This window comes from Mchenga conophoros, linkage group LG20 (assembly GCF_057382185.1).
Source record: "Mchenga conophoros isolate Kocher_MC1m ecotype Shallow Benthic linkage group LG20, M_conophoros_male_GT1.1, whole genome shotgun sequence".
NCBI lineage: Eukaryota > Metazoa > Chordata > Actinopteri > Cichliformes > Cichlidae > Mchenga > Mchenga conophoros.
The window spans coordinates 29679609-29705461 of record NC_140545.1 but is presented as its reverse complement, the minus strand read 5'-3'; the positions used below and the strand labels follow the sequence as shown (position 1 = coordinate 29705461).

The following is a 25853-nucleotide window of genomic DNA, read 5'->3' as shown; positions in this document are numbered from 1 at the left end:
CTCTAGGAACAATAAGTAGGCCTGCAGAGCGAGAGCGAAGTGCTCTAATGGGGTGATATGGTACTACAGGGTCATTAAGATAAGATGTCCCATTCCTTTTCCATTTTCAGTTAGTTTTAGTCCTCAGTGTGTATACTCACTGAGTACTTTATTACATACACCTTTCTAACACTTTTTTCTTCAGAACTGCCTTAGTTCTTCATGGCATAGATTCAACAGATTCAACTGCTGGAAACATTCCTCTGAGATTTTACTCCATATTGACATGGTAGCATCACAGTGTTGATGCATTTGTTTGCTTCTTGTGAACTGTTGGGGCCATTAGAGTACAGTGAACTCAAAAAATTGGTACCTATGGTTATGGAAAACTTGGGCCCTCTCGCTACATTTGCCAAACCTTCTATCAGGACCCTTGGTGTAAATTTTGACTCATCTCTGACTTTGGACACTCATGCTAACTTACTGGTTCACTCCTGTTTTTATCATTTAAAAAATATTGCTAAGCTGAGTCCCATTGTATCACGCTCAGAACTAGAAATGGTCATCCATGCATTTGTCTCATCTCGTTTGGATTATTGTAATTCTTTGTTCACGTGTTGTGTGAAGGCTCTGTGGATCGTCCGCAAGTTGTTCAGAACGCTGCCGCAAAGCTTCTGACCAAGTCTTCTAAATACTCTCACGTTACACCTCTTACTTTATGTTCAAGAAATCATTTTAAGATGATTAGAGTTTTGTGAAATGCTGGAAGCATGCATGTTGTATATGCCAAAGTCTGTTCTTAGCTGACAAGAGTGGGACCTGGTGTGGTCTCTGCTACTATAGTCCATCTACATTAAGGTTTGACATTGTACTTTCAGAGATATTCTTCTGCATATCTTTGTTGCAACGAGGGGTTATTTGAATTACTGCAGCCTTCCAACCAACTTGAAGCAGTCTATTTACTCCCTTCTGACTTCAGTCATCAACAACGTATTTTTACCCAGAGATCTGCTGCTCACTAGAAATTTTCTCTTCTTCAGACCACCTTCTGTAAACCCCAGAGATGGCTGTGTAGGAAAATCCCAGTTGGTCAGCAGCTTCTGAAACACTAACACCAACAACCATCCCATGTTCAAAGACACTTAAATCATCTTTCTGCTCAATTTTGATGTTCAATTTGGATAATAAACCTAAGATGTTTGTGCAATGTGATTGGCTGATTTGATATTTCCATTGATAAGTAGTTGAACAAGTGTACCTAATTAAGTCTTGATATACACAGCACTGGCTCTAGCTATTATCAGTAAACAAATGTTGGTCCAAACACACATTTGGCTTTAGCGCTAATTAGTCTTAGTTTTGCATTTAAATGCTACAAACACTGGCATTATGCAGTCATACATCTATGTATAATTTATAGTACACATAGTGTATTATTATTTCTTATAGCTTGAGACTTAACTTCAGTCTACTGTAAAGTGTTTTAATCAGTGTAGCTACGTCCTTTTTAATTACATAATTGCTTGTTCTTGTTGTGAAAATTTGAGCCTAAAGAAATTATCTTTACAGCTGTTTTCTTCTCTTGGTCACTCCCTGGGTGATTAAAATTGCTCTCAAATGACATATTTCACAAAAGAAACAGACACAACACCAGTTGTTATATTAATATATGTTTTATTCTTCTCTATTTTTTATTATCATTATGTTTTATTTTCATATTTGCAAATCTTACAGGTCCTTTGTGCATGGACCTTTCATCACGGCACACACATTGGCACAACAAGATTGGTCAGAAATAGATAAATTCTAATCACACTTTAATAGCACACAATTTCATGACTTTTGCAAGGACTCGGGAAAGACATACTATAACAATAACAAATTTGATCTTTTTTTTCTGTACTGAAATCATAATTTTAAAAGTAGGATGTGCCAAAAGAAAACATAATAGTAACATGGACATTCTTAAATTCTCAAATGAACAAAGCATAAATAAACAAAAAGGAAAATTAAAAACATGAGATCTAACCATAAGATGTACAGCAGTTGAATAGAGCTCTGATGAATGTGATGAGTTTTGCCATAAAAGTGCCTCTAAAGCACAACACTTCCCCTAACATGAAATAAAATAATCTCTGTCTTTAAATAAGAAACTGCTGACAATATAAAAATACATGGCATTGTACTGTAGTTCATTAAATAAACCAACAATTCATATATAAAATATTATATTGACGTGTATAAAAATATGCCTTACAACTTTTTGAAAAGGGTAACAGCCGTAAGCTTTTTGTCTGCCACTTCAGAACACACAGTCGACCACAAAAATCCAACATATGTACAAACAATCAACCAATAAGCAGTCAGAACGCTATTTTGACAAATAAAGTGAACAGAAGCTTCCAGTATCATATTAGTATGACTTTTTTTTTCTCTCTGACTTGACATATATATATAAGATACTGTGAGATTCAAGCAGTACTTGATGGAAATACTCAAAAAAAATAAATTAATAGAAAAGAAATATTCTGTCAATTATAAGTATGTTGATGTCAGTGTATCTTTGGAGAGAGGGAGAGAGGACGGTGAGGGAGACACTTTTTTTTCGAACGTTTGTGTCACATCACCTGCGTAACAGTATTTCAGCCCACTGAGATCAGAACAAACACAGGCAGTGTCAGCTATCCTAAAGTGAAAAGGGAAAATAAAAATCTACCAGAAAGCCAGGACAAGAGCCAGGGAATATAGAGATCATTCGGAGAGATACAGCTTGGATCACTGAGGCAGTTCACGGAGCAATAATGTGAGCATGCAGCGCGCCACCACACGACGCAGAGGACATTGCTGCAACTGTTGAACATTCAGGCAGATGTTACTGTTGCTACTGCTGGACTGTGAGAGTGTGTTTGTCTTGCTTATAGAGAGGACATTAACTGGTGTGTATTTTCCATAGGAAGTGGTTTATCCCTGCTCCCTCCTGTCCAGGCAGTGTCTAGCACAAGCTAAAGCCACCCCCTCTCCCCGTGCTCCTGCTCCTCCACCTCCTCCTCGCCCTCCTCCTTCTCCACCTCCTCCAGGCTGAGAGCAACCAGGCGGACTTGTCCCTCACTCGCCATCGCATGGTATGGTACCATCTTCGCTGGCACGTGAAGGCACGGGCGTGCCGAGCTCGTCTACGCACCAGCAGTGGCCACGCTGCATTCCCTTGGAGGAGCGGCACTGTGTGAAATTAAAGGAAAGAGAGGGAGATTTTTATAGGGAAAGAGCGCCGAGATAGAGGGTAGGAAAGGTGGTGAGGGAGGCAGAGAGAGAAAATGATATGTCATCATAGCGCAGTAGTGATTCTCTGAGCCCACAGCTGAGAGGCTCAGAGAGAGGTGTCAGTTATTCTCAGCCCCTGTGGTCACACACTAATCTGTGGATGCACTGAACAGAAAGCTGCAGTGGAGTGCAGCTCTGACACATGTACAGTAACACCAAGTCAGTGCAGCAACGAGACATTTTCCCATCACATAAGCTCAACAAAGTTCCACTGTCATGCCTCACGATAGCTCTACTGATAATGCTCTACCTGCTTTTTCCTGTAGAAGCCACGAGTGTCACAGTTGGGTATATAGATGTCGCGGTCAGACTGGAAGATTGTCAGCTCAAGACCCCTCAGGACGCTATTGAGCAGCTTGCGACAGGGTGCCTGAAAACAGCAACGCAGAGTGTGACTTCAAACACCGCCAGAGGCAAACAGAGAGAACCTGCCTTAATATGAAGAGTGGCAGTGGCAAGCTGCTATCCCCCCTCAGGTGATTGTGTTGGCAGAAATCCTCTTTGCAGAACACATGTCGATGTGAATCACTAAGGATTAGCTACGGTGATGCAGCATTCCAGCCAGAAGCAGAGAAAATGCACATTTCTATATATATAGATCAGATGTCACATATTGTATATCATTATATAACCATATTGTTATACAATGCTTTTGATTTTCAGGTCACTGAATGGTTTGAAGTGACTCTGCGTTTTTGTGTCACTTTGAGAAATTGAACTGTGCAATAGCCACCTAAATATGACCATTTAGGTGGCTATCGCATTCTACTTATAGCATCCATACTGGCTCAGACACTGCACAGCAAACCAGCTCACTAACTGAGAAATCTGTAGCGGCAGCGGCCGGCTCGAAACTTTCCTGATTCACATCATGCTCAATTAGTTCTGCCGCATAGCAGCACACACATCATGCACCATAATGCATGGCTTCAGAGCAGTGTGTGCGTGTGTGTGTGTGTGTACATGCCACTGCAACACCCCAAACGACAGAGGATCTATGGGAAGAACTGTGTAGATGCAGCTCAACATACAGCCATAACAGGGTTAGAAATGTCAGATTTTTAATGATTTAGGTGAAGATGGAGTAGCTTATCTCACAATAAGAGGATGAACTTACTTTTTCAATGTCACCACTGTGTGAAGGATGTGGACCTGAGAGGAAATGACACGCCGACATGAGAACATTGAAGCATGATACCGGTAAAACAGCACCCATTGTCAGATCATACACTATATACTTAAAATAATGCACTCACACTTTGTGATATAGCTTTGCTTCTTTTAGCGTAGTACATTAATGAACCTTCAGTAAGAGGACATGCATGTGTGCTGGCCATTTAATGAGAGACCTAATTTCTGTCAGTACGGCTCCTTTTCAGATAGTTAATCGCAGTATCTCAGTTTGAACAGTAGATGGAGATCACTGCAATAAAAAGCAGCTTGATCAGAATGTAGGTGACACTGTTACAGTTTTCACATTCATTCTAAATTCTCTACAGAGAAGCCGGCTTGTTGGACAGATCATTGTCATGCACCCTGTCACTGAAATGGATGGTAACAATAACACTTCATGGGTGCATATCTTCACTTACAGATCCCCCAAAATTGAAGAAAGCTCACACAAGGTGTAGTTTTCTCTTTGTTAATGTGATTGTGGTGATTTTCCACCATAAAAGGAACTGACATTTTCATCAACAGCGAAGCCAGAGGTGCTGCGGAACAGATGCCAGAGGTCTGCAAATTCATTAGTGGTGCACAAAATGCAACCAGGCTTAAATGCCACATACTAATTGTCCCTTCTTGTGCTGGTAAGTGACACAGCATCACATGCAATTTATAGCAATACTGGGGGAGGCACACTGTATATACACTAATGTGTGGCTGTCGCCATATATCCCCTTCAAATCAAGCCTATATGCAGTTGCCGTGCAAGCCCCTGTTTGCATCTGTAGGTGCGTGCCTATGTGATTTCATGCACGTGTGTGTGTAAATACAGTATCTTACCTGTGGGGTGGGGCCTCTCGGTGGGACTAGTCTTGCTGTACTTGGCGCAAATGCCCCTTCCCTGCAACAGAGCCTGGAGGGGGCTGTGCTCCCTTGGTGGGGGAACACAACGGAGCCCCTTGGCACAGGTCAGGGTGTACACACCACAGGGCTCTCCTTGGGCCAGCACTGACGTGCTGCCAGCAGCATTATGGTCCCTGGGGGGCCGACCTGCCCCCAGTGGATCCTTGCAGGAAGGGCAGACCTTGAAGGGACCCAAGCGGTTCGCCCCGGTCCATGATCCGCAGTGAGCAATGAGCAACAATACAACGGTTGTTAAGTTAGAAAGGATAGGCATTTTCTGTCCAGGTCTCAGGTTCTCCACACTGTCACTCTCTGTCAGTTAAATGTAGCTGATGCTATTTCTGGATGTATATTTCTCTCTCACTCTTACTCTCTTTCCCTTTCTCTCCTCTTTCCTCAGTCTTCCTCCCGCTTCTATACAGTAGCTCTCCTTGGTGCTTTGCCGGTCGAGAGTCCCCTGCAGTGCCAGATGAGACAAATGGAGATCGTGAGAGACACGGCAAAGCACCAGCTTTTAAAGATCTGAAAGGCGGTGATAGAGAGAGAGAGTGAGAGAGAGAGAGCACAGTTATGACACCTTCAGGGGCTGGGACTCAGAGAGAGAGAGGGAGAAAGAGAGAGAGAGAGGGAGGTGGCAGGGAGGGAGACAGAGCAAGTGGGGGGTGGATTATGTTCCTTTCAGAAATTATCAAAATCTCCCCACCCTTTCCTGGTATATACGAACACATTCATCTAGTCCTTCTTCTTCCACTTATGTTCAACATCACCCATGCATAAACAGTAGAAGTCACGTTCAGCCATTTGCACTTTTTCCAATGTCAGAGACCTTTCTGGAAGAACATTTGCCATGGTAACAAACACAAATGTATAGTATGAGCTTCCATCGGCGGCGCTGCCACTGCATTGTCATTCGCCACGACAAATGCACAGCTGTGTGTTCGCTCCTGCTCGAGTTCGGTTTGAGGTTATGACAGAATGTTTCCTGAGCAAACATGTAATCCTAAAACTGAGCTACACACCTGTAATACTCCGTCTTTCTGTCACACGTGTCAAAGTTCACAGAATGAGCTGGATTCAGAAGAAATACACCAAGAAATCCAGCGTGCTCATACACTGATGTAAGTTTACTCCACGCACCAACTGCGTGCATCAGCCTAATCACTGCCATGTCGGATATTGCATTACATCTAATCCAGTCTTTCATAAGCTGTTAAACCTCTAGATTATATTTCAGTAGCTATCAGATATTAAATGGCAGTTGGAGCTTTTGCTTGCCAGGTGTTTGACTTGGAAGAGTAATCATCTGGATAATTAGAGGGAGGAGGAGAGGGACAAATGCACAAGACCAAACTGAATTATGCTCCACTCAGTGAGGATTTTCTTCAGCTACTGATTCCTCTGCGCTTCTTCTCAATGTACAACACTTGACCGTGGCATAATAAAATGGACACCTCAGCCCAGTTATGTTAAATATTCTCATGTGATTCAGATTATTCAGTGTATCTAAATGATGTTTTTACAGCGCACAAAACTGTAAAAGGCACAAGTCTTGTTTTCTTACAGGCATATGCAAAAAGTAACTTTGCAACTACTGCAGTTGAGAGAGTGAAGTGGTTAGATCAGACCTCTCATTCTTAGTCAAAGCTGCACTTTTGTGTATAGTCATTTAGTTAGAAAAAGCATTTATGTTTTGGGAGCAGTTCTTTCTGTTTTGTTTTTTTTTGCCACTCTTGTCACTTATGCCCAACTATCCCTGCAACATATCACAGGATTACAACATCACTGGTAGAGGTTGGCCTAATATTGATTGAGTCTGCCAAAACAGCTCTTATCCATCAGGGCATGGACACGGGAACTCTCTGGATGTCCATTCAGCTGATCCTTTGGGTGCTGTGAGTTACAGGGGTGGGACCTCTGTGGTTTTGGCTTGTTCTGGCACATCATTGGGATGTTTGATCAGACTGGGGGAGGCCAAAACTCAACACCTTAGGCCCTTTATTGTGTTCCTTTCAGGTTTTGTAGTCTGGTAGGAGCTTTGTCCTGCTGGGGGAGTCTGCAGCCGTCAGGGAGTGCTGTTTCTCAAACAGTGCTTATGCGTGATAATAATCAAGGTTATAACTTTACCTTGCCTTTCACTGGTCCGCATACAGATGTAAAAGCAAACAAACAGGGCATAAATATTTATATTAAGCCAACAACGCTGAGTGGTAATGACATTTCTCACTAGCTTTTTTTTTTTAATACAGTGCCTGACCTTAAGACATTTAGTTGTTAAAACGTGTGCCTGGCTCCCGCAGTAGCAGCTCAGACTCTGCAGAGCATACAGACATACCCACTGGCCTGTACTGGCTGGAATTCAGGGCTACATGAGGCCAATTTCGGCCTTGCCATCAGCCGCCTGCTGTTCTGATTAATCTTGGCAAGAAGGGCAGAAATCACCTGCCATCTTGTGTTCCCATCAGCTTGCAAGCCGCAGCACTTCTAGTCCTTTTCCACATATTAGGAGAATGTTCCAAGACACTTGCCAGACCGACGGGGGCTCTGTTTTCCACAGTGCCCTGGATTATTCATTTTTCCTCCTTCGGGCAGGCTAAATACAATTTCTTCCTTCTCTTGATTCCTCCATAAAAGTTCAGATCTGTCCCAACTGGCTCAGAAAGTTTCTCTCTCTGCTGCCACTTCTTCTTCTACACAAACCCTGTGGTGGGGACTGGGTCAAATCCCCTCTGGACCCCTACTGAGGTAGCCAACTGCCTAATTCATATTTATAGTAATGTTTCAGTTTGGGATAATGAAACAGAACCTGTGAACAGAAGGCGAGGTTTACAGAGTGGAAAGTGTGTGGTGAGGGATTCATGAACATAATGAATGGTGCCAAATACATGGCTGATATATACATCGCAGAAGCGGGATTGGCCAAGTGGCTTCTCACCACTTCTCAAACCTCGCTGCAATTGGCCCGTTCAGCGGAATGGGGCGTGACGTCACTGGGAAGCGCCGTTCCCAAAGTTTACACAAGTGTGCCGCTGATGGATGGATAGCTGATGGACGAAAGTGAGTTTCTGCCTCATTTACTGCCTAGATAGCAGGTTAGCGAGTGAGTTATCGGAAATGACGGCTACACTGACGCAAAACTCGGCTCTCCGGCTTTAGGGAACAGTCTCTCGTTGTTCTCTTTGCTTTGCGCTGAAGCATAAAGAGGCTATCGCATTAGCCGCTAATGACGCTAACCTGCGTTTAGCTCCCTGGCCAAATTCAACCGCTTTCTCCCCCTCTTCGTCTGGTGAGCTGATGTTTGTAATTTTGGAGGCTCGTTTAATCATCCCTTAACTGTAACCTTCAGCTAACAATACACAAGTTACCTGTTTGACCATCACCTGAACTTAAAACTAGCATCTTCGTTAGCACGGCAGCTGGATGACAGATGTAAACATCGGCACGCCCCCTTCTTGCGACTATGACGGCGAAAGCTTTACGTTTGTATTTCTAGTGTACCGTTTCTCTTATGCCTTGGGGTCATTGGAAGCAAGAATTTTATAGAATTTAAAACTTTAATAAATGTCAATAACTATCATAACTATGATTTATTCTGGCTAGCTTCAGTGTGTGTGCCACCTGTTTCTTCGTGCTGATACATGTTTAATAGTTCATAAAATGGTTATAGAAAGTAGGTGACGATTAAGACTGAGATTTATTTAGGAACTCATCTGTATGATTGACTGGCGGTTTATACATGTTATTAAGTGTATACAGTTCTCTGAAAAAGCAGAAAGGCTATTTAAACCTACCTGGCCCTGTGTGAAAAATAAATTCCCCCTCGTTAAATCACGAATGAACTGCAATTAATCACATTCATTTTCAACTGAAGTTCACTATATTTGCCATATTACTGATTGCTGCCAGACTTTTTGTCTCAAGAATTCTGTTAAATAGAATCTGTCTGATGAAGTGAAACAGGATAAAAGCAACACATCATGCCACAATCGAAAGAAAGAACAGATGAGAAACAAAGTCATGGAAAGGATTAGAGAGGCATTCTTGAGGGTTTGGGACTGCAGTGAACCACGGTGAGAGCCATTATCTGCAAATAGAGAAAATTTGGAGCAGTAGTGCTCTTTCCCAGGAGTGTCTGGCCTTCCAAAATTACTCCAAGAGCGCATCTACGACTCATGCAGGAGATCACAAAAGAACACAGAACAACATCTACAGAACTGAAGGCCTCAGTTAAGATTCAGTGTTCATGATTCAAAAATAAGAAAGAGACTGCATGTCATCTATGGGAGTGTACCAAGGTGAAAACTACTCTTAACCAAAAAGAACATAAAGGCTTGCCTTACATTTGCCAACAACATCTTGATGATTCCAAAGACTTTGGGAGAAAAAAGTCTGGGAACTGATGACAGAAAAGTTTGCGTCTTGTTACATTTGGCGTAAAACTAACACAGCATTTCATAAGAAGAGCGACAGCTTTTGGTCTGAAGTTGCTTTGTTGCTTCAGCGTGACTTGCTGTAACTGATGGAAACATGAATACTGCTCTCTACCAGAAATTCCTGAAGGTGAATGTCTGGCTGTTAGTTCATACCCCAAAGGTCAAAGTATGTCTTTGTGCCCCCTTCTCCCTGTTAATGCCCTATCGGCCCCCCTGGCTAAACTTTGCTAGATCCGCCCCTGCACAGTTACCAGCTGTCAGCTATGTAGAAAAGGATCCTGGTCTAGAAAGTAATATTAAATAAATTCTAACAAAAGATTATCAAGCTTAAACGTGCTGCTGTTGTTCAGCCGCTGGTTTCCTCTTTCTGGCGCGAAGTGGGCGATAAACAAAGAAGAGAGACGGACTTGCGACAGAAAAGCCAATCAGCTGATCATTGATCAGTTTCACGTTTTAAGTAGCAGCAGGAGAGGGAGGAAGAGAGAAGAGGCAGTCGCTCCATATATCGGTCGTTAAGCTTAACGTGGGAATGCTTTACAAACATTCAGAGATTAACTTACACACTTGCTTTACTTCTCTCTGGGATCACTTCCTCGGAGATAAAATGCTGGTTTGGTAGCGAGGCTACAAATACACACAGCCGCTCTATCACGTGACACATACTGCTCCGACGTGCTACGGTTATGAACCGAGTTACGCCGTGTCGCAAGTTTTGTGAGGTGCTTTTTTGATATTTAATGGATCGGATTACATTTTTTATTTCTCTCCGATATCTGATCCAGGAATTTACGTCAGTATCGGACCGATACGTAATATCGGATCGGTCCATCTCTATTAACTACTAAATTGTTGGACAGACCCCTCAGAATCCTCTCCCAGAGTTCTGGGAGCCTCTGGAAGAGGATTTATATAATTTGAGAGGTCTGTCTGACTTCCTCGACTTCTCTTAGACTGTTTCTCAGCTATTTTCTTTCCAGTTACTCCAAGGAATAAATAAGATAAACAGTCAAACTGTTGCATTCGTCAGTGTGAGAAGGGGCTTAACTGAAAATGGGAGGCTAGAGTTGATCAAATAAGCCTTCAAGCTGATGTCTGTTAGCTCTGTAGTGTAGTGGTTTACATATTTGCCTAACCAGCGAAAGATCCCTGGTTCAATCCTGGGAGGAGACAGGGCAGGGCAGGGATAGCTCAGTAGGTAAAGTGGTCGCCCCATGATCGGAAGGTCGGCGGTTCGAATCCACTTAACGGCTACCCTGAGGTACCCCTGAGCAAGGTACCGTCCCTACACACTGCTCCCCGGGCGCCTGCTTAGTGGGCTGCCCACTGCTTCACTGAGTGAATGGGTCAAATGCAGAGAAAAACAAGTAATTTCCCCATGGGGATCAATAAAGTATCCATTATTATTATTATTATTATTATTAGAGCAGGGCGATATGGCCAAAAATATTTATCACGATATATATTTGAAAATTTGCGATAACGATATAACTGACGATATAATTGATGCGAGACAAAATACAACTCCACAACATTACTAGCGCAAAAAGACAACCTATCATTTATTTTCACTTAAACAAGAAGCTGGTTTTTATGTACATTAAAGCTTTATAAAAATGTAACAGTGCAAATGCAAATTCCTTGCTGAAAGTTTAACCAAAAGGCATTTCCAGTAGAAATGGGCTGACATATCCTGAGCATAACCATGTATAATATCCACTGAAGTTAAAAAGAGGTGCTTTGCAACATTAAACTGCAGTGTGCAGTACGTATTTTTCGGACCATAAGGTGCACGGGATTATAAGGCACATTAAGCGAAACAAAGCAGTCAGATAAATCAAACTTTATTAAACTCATTCTTCTTGCTTCCTCCACTTCTGTACCATTGATTCATTAATGTTGAATTCTCTGGCAGCTGCTCTATTCCCATGTTGTTGCAGTATATTAATGACTAACCTCGTATTGTGGATGGATTATCTCAGTTGTTCTCCTGACTGAAGATTGGTCCTTTTACAGCATCCTGCCATGCGATTGCATTTGTCTCTAACCATGAGGAACCTTAACGTTAACTTTTATAAGTGGAAAAGTGTTAGTGTTTGTCCTCCAGCTTCACTGTTTATGTTATGCTAACATAGCTGTGTCGCTAGCGATCATAATTATATACCAGCTAGCCCAACTTCAGTAACCCTACAAACGTCACTGCTGTTTAGTTTCCTGTCTTCATTTATGTTGGAAGTGATAGCAGAGCTGTACGTTTGATTTTTTTCAGAAATCTCTCAGTCAGAACATGCAATATCATGCTTAGGTAACTAGCGAAACTAGCGAGCTAACTTCCGCTAGCTTCCTGCTAGCTTCTAACTCCGTTAAATGTAATACATTTTGTTTTCATGGATGCCTGGAAGTTAAACTTTATAGTTACACCTGGTAAAGCAGCAATGCTGATCGTTTTATTAAAGATGAAAGAATTTAGACAGTTTTTAACTCTTAGTGATGCTGCAGTGTTCGTTTGACCTGAAGATTACGGAGTTTAGGACCCAGATTACTCCCAGATTTAAGGGCATCTTAGTCCGACGGCCGCTTGCATGTTCTGCAAAAAAATGTGCTTTGTCGTGTATCTGACTGACAAACACCAAACCAGTTCCACATCACTGAAGTTGCACCATTTTTACAAACCAATTCTGGTTCATCTGTTTCACTCAACAATCGGCCATGTGCGTATGAAAACAAAGGCACTGCGCATGCGCGTTTTACTCATATTCTATCGCGATATTTCATTTTCCTATCGTAGCCTAACATTATACCGGTATTACCGTGAACGGTATAATATGGCCCAGCCCTAGTAGCAACTAAGGCTACGTTCACACTGCAGGCGAAAGCGCATCAAATCCAATTTTTTTGACCCTATGCGACCCATATCCGATCATGGTATGAAAGTGTGAACGGCACAAATCCGATATTTTCAAATCCGATCTGGGTCACTTTCGTATGTGGTACTGAATCCGATACATATCCGATGTTTCAGAAAGTGACTGCTGTTTGAACGGTCATGTCGCATTAAATCCGTCTTTTCGTCACTGACACAAGACAGACGCCAATTATCAGCGCCAGAGAAGACATCGTGAACGCTTCCTGGCCATCCGGTGAAACTGCTGGGAAGACAACGTTGGAGAAACGTTAACATTTTATTTGTACTGCATAACCTGCAGGTTCTGACAGAAATCTGCAACTATCCTTTGAAGCACCGCTCCTCTAAAACAGCAATAAGGATCATTATTAGGTTATCTACATTATTATGTAAATAACAAAATAACTTAAAGCAAAAATCGGGAAACATGAAGTCCGAAGTCTTTATATTAAGGCCATCAGTCAAACAACAACAGTTTGTTCTGGGTCTAAACAGAGCGCGTTGTGTATGACGTCTTCTTTTGCGCATGCGGGCCGCTTTGAGGGTTCACACTAGAGAGCGTTTGCTGTCGCATTTTATTTGTAGTGTGAACGAGCAGACAAAAAAATTGGATTTGATCAAAAAATCGGAATTGAGCATTAAGACCTGCAGTGTGAACGTAGCCTATTGAGCAGTGCTTAGGTCAAGTGCAGAAGGGTGAGACATAAATCGTCCTCACTCTTAGATTTGTTTGACCAGGCACATGTAAACATCACTCCAGGTTGTGGCTATGAAGAACAAAGAGTTTGGAATAATTTGTGGAGAACATAAAGAATTACATGTCTCAGAATGAAGTCAATTCATCATTAACCGGAAACCGGACATGCCCCCCCCCCCCCCAAAAAAAAAAAAGAAAAGAAGAGAGATTAGACAACAGATTGGCCTGTGTGATTTGATAGTAAAGATTACAGAGCCTGCTGTACATGATCATAAAGTGCTTATTTTGTTTTAACAGTTCCATTTTCTTTACTCAGATGGATGACATCAACGTACTACACCACAGATGCCTCCTGAATCTGAGGCGTCGTGTCAGAGACATCGGTGATGGTCGACCAGCACAGGAGCGATATATGAGGCTGCAGAAGGATGGAGACACACTCAGGTCAGCCTGTTCTTAAATGCCACTGTTTGGGGATTCACTTGAAGAGATCATTTGGCTTTGTTGAACAGGGTGAAGAGAGGACTGTTTTGTTTTGTATTGCTTAGACCTTTGGAGCCTCTTGTAATTACTGATGCACATTAGGAACAGTTATCAGTGCCATGATAAATATTTTCATTTCCAGTAACAGTCAGTTTGGCAATTTATTTTTTTGTCAGTTTATTTATGTAGAACATAATCCTGGGAAAGGTTCCATCTCCCGTGTGACTCTAAGATGGATAAGTAGGGAAGAATATGGGCCAGTACAACCATCATCAAAGCAACACTGGTGATGGTAGAAATTTCTTGACATGAAGGTTTAACAGGCTTGGAAGTTCACACACTAAAGATGTACAGGAGGTTTTCTGGTTGAAATCTCTAAACACAGGGTTTTTCTATACAAAATAAAGTCACCAGACACTTCAGTAGATACAGAGGCCACTACTGCCACGAGCTCACCAAAATTGGACAGTTGAAGATTGGAAAAAACGTTGCCTGGTCTGATGAGTCTCCATTTCTGCTGAAGCATTTGGATAATAGGATCAGAATTTTGGGTAAGCAACAAGGAAAGCATGGATCCATCCTGCCTTGTATTAACAGTTGAGGCTGGTGGTGGTGCTGTAATGGTGTGGAGGATATTTTCCTGGCACACTTTTTTCCCCCTTAGCACTAATTGAGCATAATTTCAAAGTCACAGCCTATCTGAGTATTGTTGCTCACCATGTACATCCCTTTCTGACCACTGCGTACCCATCTATCATCTTATGGCGGCTTCCAGCAGGATAATGCACCATGTCTGGAAGCTCACTCCTTGCCTTAACTACTGTATATGTGGCCCCATTGTGCTTATGTGTGCTATTTGAGCCAGGAATAGCGACATGTCTAATTTATTTGCATAGCTTAACATTTTTGTTCTCAACAAATTCTTCTTATTTCCAAAGAGAATTGATTTGAGTCTGCACAAATGTATAGCTGTCTGCAGAGACATTTCATCATGGATATATTTATTTATTAATTTTCAAAATTGAATGGCAAAGGAAATAAAGCAGCAGTGATCTGCTCCCCCGATCAAACACGCAGCAGACAACAGTCTCAAAAGAAAGTCCACAAAGGGCAGAAACAATTGCAATCATTACACGTGTGTGGTTTATTTGAATTATATAAATCTGCTTTTGTTATTATTAGCATTTTAATGTCCATCTTATTTCTCACATCTGTTGCTGTGTCGGTGTGTGCCTATTGATCAAAATCAAGAGGACTTTGTGTGAGATGAGATGTATTCTTTCTGACTGTGCATACAGCAATTACTAGAAATCACCCATTGTTAACCTGTAATTTCTCCTCTTTAGTTACCAAGGGAACTCTGAAGAAGTGGGATGCTATGTGGCTGGCCGGCCTTTATCAAAGGGAAATTGCTACTTTGAGGTAAGGCACATCGATAGTGATGCTGCATGTCAGCATTGTTTTATTGTATTCCAAGTACCAGGATTTATTTGTTCTCTTGCTTCCTCTTTGTAATGTTTAAGTCCAGCAGAAGTGGATGAACAATATGAAATCAGTGGATCGTTATTCATTATATGATAGCCCACATACCACCATCCTTGGTTGTGCCCGCGATTGCTTTTCCATCCAGCCATTTTATCCCCTGGAATCCAGTTGCTGACAATTTTCTCAACTTCATATTAAATTCTCGGTGCCCCCCTACAGCCTCAGTTCACCAGTGCAAAACCACTACCTCAAAAATGTCCCAGCTGCTTTGGAATGAGGGATGGGGTGTCGGTTAGGTGGTTATCTGTAAGCGCAGAGATTAGTCTACCACACCAGTGTTTTTCAGCAGACAGGAAGGCATTCAGACTAGCAGCAGGAGAGGTTATTATACATTTATATAGCAAAGCTGATGCGTCAGTTCCTTCTGATAGTTGTTATCCTTACGGACACGGGCGGAGCCAAGGGGTAGCCTGGGGTGGACACAGTCACCACAGATTATAGTCTGAACATCCTTCTCACTACCGCACACAGCACTGTTGTAGCCAGTTAGGCAGTGTCCAATGTTTTCCCCTACCAACCCACAAAAAGCAAATTTTCATCACTACATATATATACTGGGAATCTTAATCTTTAATAATAAAACATATTTTATTAGTAGATTAGATTTAACATTAATACTCACACGTATCTATACTCCTAAATCCAGCATCCACATGGGTAAGTTAGACAAAAAAAAATCACCCTTGAGGGACTGTAGTTCTTCAGGGAACTACTGAGCTGGTAGTCACCTTGAGGCCGTTCCAAGAATTTGCTGGTCTGAAGTTACTGGTCCTGTTTGAATACATGTGGTAACCAGAGACCATGAAATGTCAAAGAATCTCAATGGCCTGTAGTGAGGTGAAAAAACTGGATTTACAAGCCCCGAGTGAACCTTAAAATCAGCTTTTAGATGAGGCATTGATGCAGCGACCGATTCACTAGTAGGATACCGATGATTGGCATGTGAGGGGGGTGGTACATATGTTACAGGGTTACTGACGCAATGGGGAGCCTGGAATGTCCACTAGCAACCAAACATCAGCCACAAAGCGATGCATTACGAGCAAATCGTTTTGAACGGGGCTTGATATCTACTGAACCAGTCTCTTTCTGCTGGGCTGCAAATATACTAAGACAGGACCCTCCAGCAATACCATACTTCTTCAAATGATTCACTTCTTCTAGTTTTCTTTTCACATCTTTTCTTCTTGACATGAGAAGCATCATTTCAGATATATGTTAAAATATTCCTCTACTGAGACTCTATGCAGGCTGGCAGCATGCGTTGACATTATTTCTTATAGCTGTGAGGTGTCCCTGATATGTGCCAGAGTTGACATTTCTCTTAAATCTGATGTCAAACTCACATATGACCTCTCTTCTCTCCCCTGCAAGGAAAATCTTCACAATAATAATGTTTATACTGAAACAAGAATCACATTTGGAGGATGGATTTCTTTGACATTTAGTGGATTTTACGTTGGTCATTACCCAGAGGTTTGCGCTACATTATTCTCCACTCTGTGACGCACATGCTGTCAGTTCCCAGGATATCTCAAAATTCGGAAGAATTTATTCTGATAAAGGTCGGGGTTCTGTGCGCGTCTGCGTCACCGCTATCCTCGTGTTTCCCCATCTTTCAGCTTTCACAAAGAATCCATTTCAGCTCCGTTGTCAGTACCGCTGCTCGCTCTCCACTTCTCCTCCTCATCGCTTCTTTCAGCCCAGACTGAACATCTGCAACATTCCACTTGTTTTAATAGATTTATTTGAAAAAGTCAAAACTATCATAACTTAGTTGTCACACATGTTTTTGTAACTTTTATTTATATCATACAGACACAAATGATATTTCAACAGCACAGAAGTGGTATTGTGCCTCGGCCAAGAATGTACTTTTTTACAAACCAGTGATCTACACTATAATCTCTCAAATGCCAGATTGGAAAGGAATCAGACCAGAAATCTTTAGTAAGGGAAACCCAAGAAGTTTGGTTTCACATGTTGATATACTTAGAGAGACAGGTGGGATGAAGGAAACCTAGAGAGGTGAGAAATAACTTGGAGTGTTCGCCAATAACATAACGGAGCTGATACAGATTTAAACCGGATGGGGCCATTTTCCTGTACAGGATTAGGATTGCATAACCTCTGACTAGTGCTGGGCAATATCAGCAAATCGTTGTAGTCATATGAAAAGAAACTTTTATTAATGATTTTTTTTTACAAGACTGCATCGAGTTCTGTGAAAAACTAAGTATACCTTTACTGTTTCAACACCAGTTGGAAAAAAGCAGGTTTTTTTGCATTTTGCAGGTTTGAACATTCAGGTGTGTGTTAAACAAAACCACAGTCTTCCCAGGATTAAAAGTCCCAGCAAATTCTCTCCAACAGCAGACTGTGCAAAAACCCCAAAAGCTGATTCTGCTGACCCCAGTTAGCGTGTTATCCCTTTATACCCAAATACAAATGTATTCTAATGTTCCAGATTCCTGAACAAAAACAGAATGTATCAGTTATCAGTTATATCAGTTTTTTAAAAACTATACATAACCATTTAAGATTTGTACATTTATATTTTCATCAGTTTTTCCTCCTCCTGTTATCTCTTCCCTCATCTTCACCTATCCTCTTCCTCTTTTATCACAAGCCTCATCTTCTGAGCTCAAGGCAGGGATCTAATGCAAAAAACTGCACATAAATATGCTTATGTAATTACTAATACCATCAGCAGAACAGACATGCAACTCTCTCGTCTCTGGATAGCTGCTACATAGAATATATATAAGCTATATAACAGACATAGCTGTTGTTGTTATAGCTGGCTAACATTATGCTAGCTAATGTTAGGCTCGAGTGTTTAAACATCACACTGTTTTGATAAACAGCTTCATTACATTCTCATTTCGAAATAGAGCTTATTTGCTATGCTTGAGCCTGACAATGTTAGATCTAAAGAATTCAAAGAAAGCTTCAGTAACACCAGTTAACAGTGGCTAACATTGGCAAAAACACAAAAATGTTTACCGAGAGAAAAGTTCAGGTAAAGTAGCATTTGTTACTGATGAATGCCAGCCAGAGCATTTGAGGTGAATTGGGTGTAAAACAAACAAACAAACAAACAAACAAACAATAAAATATTGCAATTAACCTGTAATTTTTGTGAAGTGTTGATATTCAGAAGTGTTGAGGTATAGTGTGTACAGAAGTGTTTTGTACACAAACAGTAACAGTAGAAAATGTCAACGGCCATTGTGGGGGAAACGAAAAGCAGCTGGCTATGGCTGTTATGGTGTAAACAACGTTAAGTGTTGAAGCTTGTGACTGAAAAAGACTGAACAAGTATGGTTTGTTTGGAAAGATTGCAAGGAGAAAGCCTCTTCTATCTAAAAAGGTCATGGCAGCATGGTTTACATTTGCAAAGTTGGGTCATGATTGGGTGATGGGTGATGTGGGGTGAATGTGATAAACTGAAAAATGAAGAGCCAAGCTTTTGCAATGGCTCCAAGTCCAGACCTCAACACGATTGAAATGCTGTGGTGGGACCTTAAGATAGCTCTGCATAAATGGATGCCCACAAACCTCAATGAACTGAAGTGACATTTTAAAGAAGTGTAGGACAAAATTCCTTAACTGATAAAGTCATACAGGAAACAATTACTTCAAGCTAGTTATTCTTGCTAAATCCCCGGTTCGAGACACAAACGTAGCTGGTCCCTAGTGCCAGTCCCAAGGCTGGCTAAATGGGAGGGTTGCGTCAGAAAGGGCATCCGGTGTAAAATCTGTGCCAAATCAAACATGTGGTCCATCCACGGTGCTGACCCCTTGGGAAAATAGGGAGCATATGAAAGTACCTTTGTATTTTTTGAGAGTATATGGAATATAATATCCCAATGCAACACAGCAAGTTACTTGTATATCAGAATCAGAATCAGAATACTTTATTGATCCCTGGGGGAAATTATTTTTTGGAGGACAGCGTGCAAACACCATCTCCATTGGTTTCATACTAACAGTTCTTTGCTCTGCATAGCCAACTACCTCTGCCAGCAGACACTGCAGACCACCAAGAGACGTGGTGGCACTGAATTAATTTAATGTGATTGTAAATGACCTGGATACAGTTAGTTCAGGCTGTGGATTTCATATCTGAATATTATACCCTTACCCTTGCTTCTGGCATTAGACACTGACTTTTATCGATGTTTTAGGCATTATTGGCACTGTGGCTTAAATGAACTGTAACTGATGCCACTGTAGTGTGTTTTCAATATAATGTGTGTGTCTTTGTGTAGGTGACCATAGTGGACACAGGAGTGAGAGGGACCATTGCTGTGGGCCTGGTGCCTAAGTTCTACAGGCTGGACCACCAGCCGGGCTGGCTGCCATACTCTGTAGCTTATCACGCTGACAACGGCAAGTAAGTCAAACTGGAGTTGCCTATACGCTACAGGGCAGTGGTGGTTTCTTGCATGGTTTGGCTGCTGCATTTATATATTGGTTCGGTAGTGTTAACTTGCTCATTTCCTCATTTCTTGGTTTGTTGATATTTTGTTTTGTGTGACTATTTTAATAGTAGCAAAAAGGAAATTTAACAGAAGTAGTTTAAGGTTACTTTTTCAGAGTATTTTTTTCTTTTTGTTTGATGAACAAGTAAATAACCAGTTCATCAACAGTTAAATATTTTACCTTCCAGTTTTGCTTGCTTCATCCTCTGAATACTGTGTGTTGGATTTATACACGTGACTTACTTTTCAAAGCAATACATTCTGCCTCAGGAACTGATTCATATGTCAGCATCTAATTTCACTTGATGATACCAAATTTCAGCACCAGACAGATGTGTGGCCAATTATCAAGCCAAAGTGAGCTGTAATTATGCGCTTCAAAGTAATTGTGTTTACATATTTTTAATTTCCTTTCATGTTAAGTGAGATAATGGAACGTTTCGTCTTGTCTGGCTGCGTTTACTGAATATTTGAAATAATTTTTGCATTCTTTTACTTGTTTTGTGGTAGAGTGCGACAGCTGTGGCAACACAAGGTTTACGTAGTGAAAGCTGTACAAGATTACAAAGTATGCGGTTGTAGTTCAAAGAAGCTTGGACTTTTCTTAAAAGGATTTTTATCTCCTCTTTCCATTTAGGTTGTATAATGGCACAGGGATAGGGAAGCAGTTTGGCCCGAAATGTGCTCGTGGTGACCGCATGGGCTGTGGAATACACTCAGAAAATATAGAAGCAGGTATCACAACAGTCTTTTTCACCAAAAACGGGAAAGAGGTAGGTATTTTTGTTTTAATAATAACACGCTCATTTCAAATGGGCATGCAGGGTTGTTTATTCAGGATTTTTACATCCGCTTTCTCTCCAGGTGGGTTCAGTAGAGGTTCCTGTGTCGGCAGAGGGGCTGTTCCCCGCTGTGGGGATGCACTCTATGGGGGAGGAGGTGAAGGTCGACCTCCAAGCTGAGTGGTTCCTGGAGGAGGATGATAGTATGATGATGGTTGACAGCCACGAGGACGACTGGGGACGACTTTATGACGTCAGGGTGAGCGGCACGGTAAGAGCAGGTTATTTTTTTCCTTCTTTGCTTGATTAAAAGGGATGTTTGGAAACATTGGAAGTTCAGTGCTTTTGGTTATATATTAGTGGAAAAAGGTTATCGTAGGTGTTAATTAATTTGCTTGGGCTGCCTCCTAAACATTACTGATCAGTCACTCAAGCCACATCGAGAAGGTGAAGGAACTCGTGTGCTGCTTCTCCGACTCTCTCAGCTCTGATGTTTAATGTTAGTGAAGATTTTGTAAAACCTCTTTTTTTTTTTACTTAATTTCTGTGTAATTTTTGTTGTTATATCACAGTTGAAGAGCAAAGCCATTAATTATGGGATGAACAGTGTCAGAAGAGTCCATTATGGGATGGCTGCCCTGCATTTTTTTTGTGTTTGTGAGACGTAGTGAAGAAGAAATGTTAACCACCAGACCTAAAATCAATTAGTTGAAAATATTTAGTAAAATATTTGTTCAGTTCAGTGGTTCTTTAATTTTATAAGGACGATAATTATGAAATCCCCTTTATAATCCTTTATAATAATAGGATAGCTTATGTTAAAGCATATGTTAAATGCATTTGTCCTATTACCTCAGAAGACTTCAGTGTGCCTGTGGTGTCACGTTTTTTCGGTTGTGTTTTGACCCTCAAATGACAGGAGGAGTAGAGCATATAGGTCAGCATGTGACTTAAAATCATGAAACTTTACCTGATTCTCTGTGCTGTGGATGCCTGCAATGTGGCTTGATGCAGATTCTATTGACAGAAAATAGACCTGGAACTTTTTATGTTGATACAAAGGGATGTTTCTTTGTATCAACATCTTTCTTGGATGTTTCTTCAAATTAAGAGCAACTTACAACCAAATCACAGAGACACCAAGTTTGTGTTAGTAGTCCCAGGTTTGGTGCCTGTCCAACTCTGGCTATTGTTAGCTTACCTGTCTTTTGAATGGGACAGATTATAGTGTGGCTTTTCTGCAGCTTGCTCTTCTGTGCAGTTGTTGACATTCCACCATGTTTGTTCTGTACTCTTACAAGATCCTTCAACTGCCTGTTCTTTACCAAATCCCTCTTTGTTGACAGCTGTGCTTAATGCTCTCTAAAGTTCGGGGAAAGCTCCAGACACAACCACTTCAGTTTGAATTATTTTGTCTCAGCCATTGTATCATCTTGCCGTGACGGGATTTGGGTCACCTTTGGAGGGGTTTTGCAGATTGCTTCATGACATCCGCTCAGGAATTTTCCTTTGAGTCCTGCACACATCACTTTCATTAACAAGATAAACAGCCGACTTACAGTAAAGGAGTCGTGTCTGCTGTGCTTTCTCTGCCTTTCTGCTGTATCAGAGTCTGGGGTGATGCAACAGTTTGCCATTTGTACCCTCAGAGCTTAAGCATGCAAGCAGGGCCGTATACCAACTTTTTATCTGCACATGAATCTGAACAGGATCTACCAAACTTCCATTAGGTTGCTGGATGTGGCAGAACGCTTTCCACATGGTAATCATTTAACTGCCATCATAATAAGCAGACATAATAGTACTGTGTTAGCGGTCTAACGAAATAAAAAAAACAAAACCCACTCATACAACACTCACAAAACATTTGGTGTTCACATTTTCACTCAGGTTTACAGTCACAAAAAAAAAAAAAAAATTAAGGCTGCTTAAAGTTCAGACTTCTTTTTAATTCTTGGATTCAACCACCCCAGCTTTGAATGACTTACCGTTTAAAAGTAGCCCTTATTTATCTTACACACGGCTACTCAATTCATCCACCATCTGAAACAAGCCATCTATTGCTGCCTGAAGTTGATCTATTATGCTAATTTTTAGCTCTGTGTTTTTATTCTAGCTTTGCATCATTTATTATTCCAAAGTCCTACTTTATCTTACCCTGGGCCTCGCTGCAGATCGGCCAGTTATTCGCTGTCTGATATAATCAGTTTTAGGTTTTATGCCTTTTAGACGTTAAAGCTTAAAAAACAAAACAAAAACGTGAGGGCTATTCTAAAACTTTGATGTTTTATGATGTTTTTTTTTTTATTACTGACATCAGCCTGTTATGGCGTCACACTGTGACATCATAGGGCGAGGTATTGAAAAATTAAAAAGGGGGTTTACAGCTCTCTCCATGGATTACTCGATATGGTTTCTTTACATTTTTTTCAAGGTCAACTTTGACCTCGGGCGCTAACAGTGAAGGTGAAGGTCAAATGCTTAGCCAACCTACATACTCATGTCCCCCGAGGCCTAGTATATTGTTTGAAGGTAATCCATAAAAAATTGCAGGTAATGATATTTGGTTAACAATAATATTTGACATGACTGATTTTCACAAGATTAAATCATATATATAACGATATATATCGGATGACGATATAAAAACATCTATCGTTTCCTATCACGCTATCGTTTGTTTCGTGGTGTTGCAAAATAAACTGTTTACAGCAATATTTTTTCATAATTTTGATGGTCACTGTAGTGGCTATATTAATTTCTTAAAGTTCTCTCTTTCTCTTATATTTAATATAACCACACTACGGACGGACAAGCGCCTGTTTTTACGTGTTGTCGTTAGCAAAAATGATGGTAAAACCATTGCCTGTCTCCGCTGTCCGCTTGTTTATTTTCCACGTAAACATTTCACAATAAAGCTCTTATTTTGAAAAGATCATGTTGAGGCTTTTCAAAATAAACTAAAATCATGTGAATGAGTATGCCGAGTGTTTGCGAATGAGAAGCAAAAAAGAGCTGTCAGGTGCTAAAAAATAAATGAACAGCCTTTTCCCCACAGCATGCCGTGTAATAAATACAAAGAAAACGGCGGCTGTTACAACTTATGTCTAAAAATGTATAGTTAAACGACGCCCAGCTGGAAACACTAAACGCAAGTCGAGCTGCCCGAGATTCACAGAATTTACAGAAAAATGTTAAACTTTTGTGATTTATATTGTTGTCTTATATCGGGATATGAGATTTTGGTCATATCGCACAGCCCTACCAACCATCATACAGAAGTGATTGAAAATGATATCTTGACGACTCTGAACGTTAAACTGCTAACAAACAGACAGACAAACAAACAAAACTGAGTACTACACGATGAAGACTTAATTGTTAAAAAGAATATGTTTAAAGCATTACAAAGCATGTTGACAGTCTGATATGTGGCAGCTAACTTATTAGTCTGGATCCTGTTGGGCTTAAATTAGATTATTGGCTGCTTTAAGATAAGGTGAGGTAGGGTAGTTAGTGCCTCAGATTGGTAAAGTGAAATTGTTTTATTTTCTTAGCCAGGTACGTGTATGTCTGTGTTTCAGCCATAAAGTTTGTGATGCATCTTTATAACCAACCGTGCTAATGTTATCTGATAACTTGGTACTCCACACCCTCTCAGATACGGTAACTTCTGGCTGCAAAGAGGGTGACGTTAATGTGGCTACCTCTTATATACAATCTGATTATGATTCAACAGTTCGTGGTGGCGGCTTGAATGGAACTCATTGTTGGCTCAACTGTGTCATCAGAGGTATCACAGATCTTTATTCCCACCTGTTTACAGTGGAGGTCTATAACACCTTTGTTCTCCTTCAGCAAGTAGCCACAGGGCTACAGGTAGGTCTGTCATTGGCACAGGGGAGATGAAGGCCAGTGTGTGGGTGAGGAGGATGATTCAGCCAGCCGTCTTGCTCATTGTCTCTCTTTTCTGTTTTTCTGGACCGCAGAGTGGCAGTGGCACAAAAAGTGTTTTTGGAGCCAAGTGCCTGGCAGCACACCAGGTTGTAAAAATTCAATAAGTGCAGGAATGGGACTCTAAGGAATCTTTTACTTTTTCTCATGTGGTTGGAGGTTTTCACAGCTGGGCTGGCCTGGCCTGGCAGTGTGGGCTGCTCGGCAGTCCGGCAATAATTTTTTTTCTTTATTCTTCCTCCCTTTCTTAGTCTCTTTCATGAAGAAACAGACATTAGCCTTAAAGGGACAGTTCACCCAAAAGTCAGATGTATGTAGATTCCTGGAGTATGGAGTGCTGTTTTTCCCTTTACATTATTTTTGGCGTGTCTTGCCCGGTTTTGGAGATATGAGCTGCATTGATTTTTACCTTTTATTGATTATACTGCAACTTAATTGCACTTGACTGATGGTGAGGTTTTTTGGATATATCCTGGGAACAGATTCTTGGAACACTCAAGACATGCTGGGGAGATTATGTCTCTGGTCTGACAGAGCTGCAGGTTGGGCCAGGGAGGTCTGAGTAGACCTGGATAAGTAACTTCTGGTATCCATATTGATGTTGGGTTGTTGGTCCTTCAGTTTAGCTTGGGCCAAGGAAAAAAAAAGACTGTCATCGTAATAATAAAAAAACGTATTTGTAGTAAAGTGGAATGGAATGGTAAAACAACTGAAAGTGTCGCCTCCAGCTATTGTTTCCATTGTGTGCTTTTTTTTCCTTCTTCATCATTGTTGTTTCCTGCCTGCTCAAGATTTAGAATATCCATAATTCTTCTCCTTTCTCTCTCCCTAACACAAGAATTATACAAAGGACACAAACACAGGATCTTAAATATGGCTTCCCGAAAAGAAAGAGCCCTTTCATCCATGAAGACTTGCCTTACTGTGGCAGGTCTCTGTAATATTAGCTAGCTGTATTCTTCTTTTGGTTGTATCTCTCCATCCAGCCAGCCACCTTCTTCTTCTTATCCAATTCAAGGTTGCAGGAGGGTTTTAGCCTATTCCAGCTGCCATGAGTTAGACGTCGGATACACTCTGGTCTGGCCAGTCTGCTGCATGGCTAACACAGAGAGACAGATAACCATTAGAGTCACCAGTAACCCAAACATGAAAGTCTTTGAACTGTGGGAGTAAGCCGGAGGGCCCACAGACGACACATACAGGCAC

The 25853-nt window shown here is 41.2% G+C and overlaps 2 protein-coding genes across 3 annotated transcripts in view; one reads left to right on the top strand and one right to left on the bottom strand.

The window, feature by feature from the left end:
• Positions 1–1633: 1633 nt before the first annotated feature.
• igfbp6b (insulin-like growth factor binding protein 6b) lies at positions 1634–5898 on the bottom strand. The gene is made up of 4 exons (XM_085260190.1): positions 5305–5898; positions 4418–4452; positions 3551–3670; positions 1634–3198 (listed from the first exon to the last, which is right to left on the bottom strand). Exons 1-4 carry the CDS (start codon positions 5639–5641, stop codon positions 3085–3087), a joined length of 606 nt encoding a protein of 201 aa, XP_085116316.1. The 5' UTR covers positions 5642–5898; the 3' UTR covers positions 1634–3084.
• Positions 5899–8357: 2459 nt separating this feature from the next.
• The window catches only part of spryd3 (SPRY domain containing 3), a 76106-nt gene continuing 58610 nt past the window's right edge, over positions 8358–25853 (top strand). For both annotated transcript variants that reach the window (XM_085260195.1, XM_085260194.1), the window contains exons 1-6: positions 8358–8421; positions 13713–13840; positions 15226–15301; positions 19699–19823; positions 20549–20684; positions 20776–20964. In XM_085260195.1, coding sequence (XP_085116321.1) covers positions 13713–13840; positions 15226–15301; positions 19699–19823; positions 20549–20684; positions 20776–20964 — 654 coding nt within the window. In that variant the 5' untranslated portion in view covers positions 8358–8421. The remainder of the gene's footprint in view (positions 8422–13712; positions 13841–15225; positions 15302–19698; positions 19824–20548; positions 20685–20775; positions 20965–25853) is intronic.

Coding starts and splice junctions, on each gene's coding strand:
- igfbp6b (XM_085260190.1), bottom strand. CDS start 5,641: ATGCCTATCCTTTCTAACTTAACAACCGTTGTATTGTTGCTCATTGCT. Junction 4,453..5,304: donor CGAGAGGCCCCACCCCACAG/GTAAGATACTGT, acceptor ATTTCCTCTCAG/GTCCACATCCTTCACACAGT. Junction 3,671..4,417: donor ACAGTGGTGACATTGAAAAA/GTAAGTTCATCC, acceptor TGCTGTTTTCAG/GCACCCTGTCGCAAGCTGCT.